The 7,329-nt window shown below is 40.8% G+C and overlaps 1 protein-coding gene across 1 annotated transcript in view; it reads right to left on the reverse strand.

Moving 5' to 3' along the window:
• TTK (TTK protein kinase) overlaps positions 1-6,852 on the reverse strand; it is a 28,716-nt gene extending 21,864 nt beyond the window's left edge. Inside the window, exons 1-4 of the mRNA XM_053939649.1 lie at positions 6,742-6,852; positions 5,305-5,466; positions 3,533-3,677; positions 3,032-3,257 (exon numbers count right to left, since the gene is read on the reverse strand). Coding sequence (XP_053795624.1) covers positions 3,032-3,257; positions 3,533-3,677 — 371 coding nt within the window. The 5' untranslated portion in view covers positions 5,305-5,466; positions 6,742-6,852. The remainder of the gene's footprint in view (positions 1-3,031; positions 3,258-3,532; positions 3,678-5,304; positions 5,467-6,741) is intronic.
• Positions 6,853-7,329: the final 477 nt, after the last annotated feature.

Here is a 7,329-nt window from a genome sequence, read left to right on the forward strand (position 1 = left end):
AGAAGATACCAGGACAAAAATGGTCCAGTGCCAAGAATGGAAAAATCCAGTTTCTCACCTAAAGGCAGGGCAGAGATGTGATTGCAAGCAGGCTTAGGGAGAAAGACTTGGGGGTGATGGCTGAGGAAAAAGTCAACATGAGCCAGCTATGTGCAAATGGAGCCCAGAAAACCAAACAGAATCCTGGGCTGCACCAAAAGGAACATGGTCAGCAGGTCACAGGTGATTCTGCCCCTCTGCTCTGAGACACTGCATCCAGCTCCCAACATAAAAAGGACAGGGATCTGTTGGCACAAGTCCAGACAAGGGCCACAAAGGTAATTAGGCAGCTGGAGCACCCCTCCTAGGAGGATGGGCTGGGAAAGTTGGGGCTCTTTGCCTGAAGAAGAGAAGGTTGCATGGAGATTTCATAACAAACTTCCAGTATCTGAAGGTGGCCTACAGGGAAGCCATAAAGGGACTTACTGTCAGGAACTCTAGTGGTAGAACTAGGACAACTGGGTACAAAATGACAGAAGAAATTTAGACTAGGTGTTAGGTAGAAATTCTTTACTGTAAGGGTGGTGAGACACTGGAACAGGTTACCCAGAGAGGCTGTGGATGCCCCAATCCTGGAAGCATTCAAGGCCAGGCTGGAGAAGGCCTTGAGCAATCTGGTCTAGTGAGAGGTGTCCCTGCCCACAGCAGGAGGGCTTGGGACTAGATGATCTTTAAGATCCATTCCAACAACTTCCCATTCTATAATTCTACAGTCAGAACAAAACTGTTGATGGCAGTAGATACTAAAATCTCAAGCCACTGCTTCTGAAGTTTGTGATGCTGATTTGCTTTTCCACCTTGTTTAGGTGGAACACCTGGGAAAACAGCAAACAATTTTACTGAAAAGCACATTTCTTCTCCCACCCAAGATAGCATCATCAGAGCACCTATCACTGTCACTTAACTTGCAGTATCAGTATTGCTTTACTTGCAATAGCTATAAAATTAACCAGAAGCACTCAAAGTAATGAGATGAGAGGATTTTCTTTAAGAGAAGCTAAAACCAAGTAAAGAAAATATATAGTACTGGACAAACTGACAGCCAAGAATAGAGAAGTGTAGAACAACAGGGAAATTTGAAACAAAAATAATGACCAATGAGAATAAGTTATGAGCAGTAAGTAAACATGCCAAACACAAAAGATCCAACTAAGTAGCCACTGATTAAGTTAATATCCGAAAATTACAATCAACATTGTTGGATTTCAGTTCCAACCAGCCAAAAGTAATTTCATTGTTGGTGAGATTACACATGTAGTTCAGAAATGAAGTTGCATATAAATAATTGATATTGTATGCTAGTCTGGATAATGAAGTATTAGCTTATAAAAATATTAAGAACAAGCTAGTATCTGAAAGTAATTTCCAAACGAGGAATCATCATTTAGGGAGATCCTTATAGTGATGCTATATCAGATTTTGGTGGGTACATTGTTTTAAAAGGTGTTTGGAGTGGGTTGTTCATCTTTTTAAAAGAAATTTTTATTAGGCATGTCAGGAAACATATGGCTGAGGATATTTGACAATTAAATATGCAGCAGAAAACAAAAAGCAGATCTGAGCTACCTAGTAAGATAGGTGGATTCTGTAATTCTGGCTACTAAAATAGAAGTTATTTTAGTCCAGCTGTAGAGTGCATTTTAATAGTGAAACAAGAAAGACTATTCTCCCAAAAAGGTCCCTAGAGGGTGTAGCAGTGAAACAACTGAAGACCTTTCAGTGAGACACCACAACTAGAACTGTTCATACTATTCATGTATTAACAAGCTACTGACAGCACCTTTGGTTTTGCTTTCTGCAATACATAACACACAATACTGAACATCGCTCTTGCACACAGATTAACAGTATCCACCTTTCAAACCATGTTCTAAAGATCAAGTGAAAATAGGTCCAAGTGATTAGAGAGGTAGGAAATAATCTTTCTGAACTTAAAACCTCCTACAATGAGACAACAGATGTGACTTGATCACTGTTCTGGACAAGAATTTCCACAAATTAGGATCCAGAAGCCTACATAACACAGTTTCTGCTCTGAGGAAAAGTAATTGATCTTTGAATAAGAATGCCATTTAAAGCTTTAAACCCTTCCAGAAGAGATTCTTTACTCCACTTACACAAAAACACCTTCCCTCTTCAAGATACTAAAGATTCACAAGGTCATTATTCACTCCTGTTTCTCAATAGGAGATTCAACAGATTACTTCCACTGTATGCTTTTAGCAGCAGTGTTGCAGCAAGATCCATGCAAACAACAGTGCAGAGAAGTAGACATTTATCATACTGCCAGATGAAACCATATGCCAAAAAGTCAAATAGGGGAAGAACATACAAGAAAAGGATTAGCTATGTTCACTGGAAAATTTCTTGCTCAGCTCTGATTGCTAGATTGCTGCATTGTTTAAATACAGCTCTTCATCAAAATATTTGCTATAATATTTCAAGTGAGAGAAGAACCCCTCGCAAAAAAATGTTCTAATTATAACCCTGTCCCATATTATGTCTGAACACATCTGAACAACCACACTGCTCGAATTTGAACTGAGTAAAACAATAAATGACCACAACCCAAACTAATTTTCAAAGTGCGGAACTAGAGAATGATGTTCTAAAACATTGTTCCTATCCTAAGGCAGCTAATTTAATCTGTGATGATCTTGTCTAATAAGAGAGAAAGCATACTAAAATAGAGCTAAAAAAGGATTGCATGCTATTCCCTCTTGTACCTCACATACAGAACCAAGAAAAGTAGTATGTTAACATCTCTAAATCAAATAGCTCTAAACAATCATGCTTATTAGCATATACAAAAAATCCAAGTACTGTGGAGACAACAGATAAGCTGCCTAACCAAAGCTACTTACCCTCAAGGAAACAGAATGAAACCATCCACACTCAAAATGATAATTAGTTGCAGAAAACACTAATGAAACAAGGTAATCTTAATTCAAAAACAGGATGATGAGTTCTCATATGGAAAATTTATACTTACGCTTTCAACTCAGCAAATCTCACGAGGATGCGAGCATAGCTCTCATCTTGACTATACTTTTCTGCAGGTAATGCAGTCACTGCTTGACTGTAACGACCAATGAGTCTATTGAGTAGGCTAACATCCATCTGAGGAACACCCTTTTTCTCTAGTTTAAGTAAAAAACATAGCCAATCTTCTGGATTATTTGTTGTCATCATTATTTGATTGACAGTTCCAGAGTTATCTGACAGAAAAACAAAAAAGGAGATTGATTACAACAGCAGCAAACATGTACAGAAGAAAACACTTTTTATAAGCTTTTGTGCAAGACACCTACTGACTTTATTTTAAACACGATTAAAGCAACAGAGCTAAGAAATAAGGAGAGACGAAATTAACCTTGTGGTCAATAATACTGAAGAAACGCAAAACTTGAAATCCTTTCAGTTAATGGTTCTTTCACTCAGTCTAGGTTAAGATCTTTCGCATAAGTGACAGTAGAATAACAAAACAAAATACCTGTTGTATCAGCTGAGATTTTAGTATAGTTAAATTCATCTGTGATATTCTCTTCATTTCTGTATTTGTTTTTCAAGTTTCTAACTCTATTCATGATTGATGTAATATGTGGCAATCCTCTTTCACTTAGGTCTGTCTCCTCCATCTGCAGGCACAAGGTTAAAAAACAATGGAGTTACTGAAGAATCCTGTTGTAGCTCACTTTGATTGGAATTACCATGGGAAAGCCTCTCATGTATGATTTAGAGCTTGAGACTCAACCACATTATGTAACAAATTCTCTATTAAGCCTTTGTCAATGTAGTTATACAAGTAAACTTCTTTGCAGAAGACAACTTGGAAACATAAAAAGAATTGGTACATAACTGATCCACCCAAATCCTAATCCATGCTTCCCAGTAGCCTTTCCAATAGGGTATATTCAGCATTTGAATAAAATGGGGAGTACAGTGTGTTGCCTGAAATAGCTTCCAGTCCATCGCCTTAAATCACATTCTGTACTCACAATTAGGCTGGCTTTAGTTTAGCACACAGTGTTAATCCAAGCTCTTCTCCACAGGTTACGGCAATTAGTCCTCACCGTGGGCTAAGCAGAAAAGAATTCACATTCTCCTCTGATCAAATGACAAAGACAAAAAATACACCAGGCACCACTCTCAGGAAGTCCCACAAATCATTTTTAGAGCGTTATTCACCAGAAGCTGGCATGTCTTTAAAAGCACCAGGCTCCCAGCTTTCCCCAAGCAAAGACCATAAATCAGAAAGCTTACAAGAGCTTGCTTATAAAGCAGAAGTATTTCATGTTCATCCTGAATTTGATATGGCCCACCAAGAATACCAAGACTGCTCTTGTCTACATAGAAATGTCATTTTGTAGGTTCAAAACACAGTTTCCCTGTGTAAATTCCAAGACTTAGTTCAGCAAAGGCACCATCTACATTACCACTATGAAGAGGCCTTAGCACCTTAAGGGTCTGGAGAGACACTCAAATAGCCTCAAGCAAAGCCTATGATGAAAAAAACCTCAAAATCCTATGAAAGCTAAAGACTGTATGCTAAATCAGTAGAATCTAAAATAATATTTTTGTCTCACTGAACAGAAAAAATAAAGGAACCCCCCTCTTATTCATATTCAAAAATGTACACTGAATAGATTTTAATTTCAGTGCTTGTTTGACACTTGCTTTAATATCTATTTCTCCCCCAGAGCCAATTTAGGCTGTTCTGAGAGTGGGTCTGTAAACTGTCCCATCTTTTGGGGATCACACTGCTAAAAATTACATAGGTGATTACTACAGCAAATACTGTTCATATGCCATTGTACAGATGATACTTATTTACTTCATATGGAAAGTTTTAGTACACATTGCAGGTTTGCCCTTTGAAAATACTGTAGAAGGGGCTACAGGAAATCAGACACTCCAAATCACCTCTTTATGGGTGAGAATATCCACAGAAACGTGACTTCCAACTCTACCCACTCCCTCAAAGTATGGGTGAAGTCAGCTTCTCCAGAATCTGAAGCACCAAGACAACCAAAAAAAATTTACCTCATGTTAAGAAAGACCACAATATCTCATTACAACCATAACTGCTAAAAATTCCCAGGTGGATTTTGGATTTCTTAAGCACAGTCTTTATATTTTCCTTACCAGTGTCAAAGGTTCATTATTCTTTCTGCAGTGATAGCTTCCCAAATGCAGTAGACAAAAAGAAAAACAAATTTCTGTATAAATTTGATCTTAAGTCACAGCAATACATGTCAAACTTACATTTCTGGTGTGCTGTTTAACTGCTCTAGGTTCAACATGTAATGGAGAACAACTCTCCTGAAGAATGGATATGCCTTGTCAAAAAGGTAAGATGGATGAGGGCCTCAGATGATCCCAAGAATCCAAAGGCAAGAAATGAAGCTCTCCATCCTGAAGAAGTTCCTGTGTATCCAAAATTAATGGGTTAAACATTGAAAGCTTATCGTGTAAGCTTGCCTAATCTTCATATCCCAGAAATACAGATTTCATCAAAATCAAATAAACTATTCCTAGTTAGTAATAAAATTAGAACAAAAAAGGCTTAAAGACAACATTTTGAACGAGGAAAAGCCCCTCCAAAAGTGTCAGCTTGCGTTCAGATACTAAAAAGTACACGAAGGGCATATTCATCTACGTATTGTCATGATTTGCCAGCAACCTTTCTACTCATGCCAATGTTCAACCATAAGCAAGTATCCAGAGGTTTATTTGTTCTTAATCTGCTGCATATTTACTCTTAAAGAAATAATTTGCCATTTATTTTCCTGATATATATATTTATTTATTTAAAATCTGACAACAGCAAAGACCTAAACCAGCCACATGCTGTTACAAAGGCACTGAGGTAGCAACAGCAAGAGCTCCACTGCAGCATGCCTGTGATGTAGGAATGCCGACAGGAGAGAAGGTTCGGGAGAACGAGGGAAGAGGGAGAACACGCAATGCAAAGACCAGGAAGAACTACCTCTAAATAAAGTGTAGTAGTTACAGTTACTTCAATCCCTCATACAGACCCACTACACAAGGAGCCAAAGGACAGAGACTTGAGAGAAGTAAATGGATGAAATGGCACTACAGGTTGGTGGTAAGATTCCACAGCTAACACACTCAAAAATACTCGTTGATAATAAAAAGAAGTAACAGCATCCAGTCTTGAAATATTGTATTTACTGTATTACACTACTTGTTCTGTTTTTGTTTTCTATAGAGGAGAGGTAAAATAACACCTGTTTCTGAAGCATCTACTCAGCCTTTAAAAAATACTATCTATAAAAATCTTCCTTCTGTTTTATTTACAAATCCTAAATCAGGATTTTTTTTTTTAAGGAAAATAAAAACTCCTAACACGAAGAACCGTCATCGATTTAAAAAAAATAGCAACACTAGGAAAGAAATAAAAGAGAAAAATATTAAAATCTAACGTAAGACACAAAAATGATAAGACACCAAGATGCAAAATTGGGCTAAGTAAAAGAGAGCCTTAACAGCAGCGCAGCAGGTGAGGCAATGTGGCATAAACAAAGACCGCGAGGCGGAAGACGCAACCAGCTTTCCTCGCCCTCAGGGGCGGAAGCCCAGCGAAGCCGCAGCCGCGGGGCTGCCGAGGAGCCCGGCCCAGCTCCTCCGCGGCCTCCCCGCAGACCAGCACCTCTGCTGCCCCCCGACCCCTTCACCCACCTTCCCTCACTCCGCTGCTCCCCGGCCCGGTCCCTTCACCCTGGCTGTCTTTCCCGGCCGAGGCCGCCACCACTGCGGGGCCGGGACGCGGCTCCGACAGAGCGCGTTCGCGCGCTGCCCCCGGTTTGAACGTGAGCGACGCCCCAAGAGCGCTCCTCCCATTGGCCGGAACGCGGGAGGAAGCGAGCGCTGATTGGCCGCAGGAGGGGGAAACGCGGGCGGCCCGGCCGCCCATTGGCCGCGGGCTGCGGCGTGCGCCCATTGGCCGCGGGTCCCGGCGCCCTGTGGGGCCCGAGCGGAGCGGAGGGGCGGGTGCGCAGGCGCGCTGGGCCCGGCCCTGGTTGCGGATGGGGAGCGCGGGGGTGGGGCAGCGCCAACTTACTAAAAATTTATATCTGAAAATGCTTTCCTCGTTTGGCCGTAGGCAGTTATGGTTTGAAGGTTCATCTAGTTGTAACGGAACAGCCGGGCTGTGTGTCCTTAGCGTTACGTCTCCCCTCTACCTTTTCCTCCGAGGGATCCTTCGTGAGGCGATCCCGTATCTGCAGTGTGCCTGAGGCTGCTAAACGCAGCTCCTTCTCTGAGCTG

Source organism: Vidua chalybeata, chromosome 3 (genome assembly GCF_026979565.1).
Source record: "Vidua chalybeata isolate OUT-0048 chromosome 3, bVidCha1 merged haplotype, whole genome shotgun sequence".
In the NCBI taxonomy this organism is placed as follows: Eukaryota; Metazoa; Chordata; class Aves; order Passeriformes; family Viduidae; genus Vidua; species Vidua chalybeata.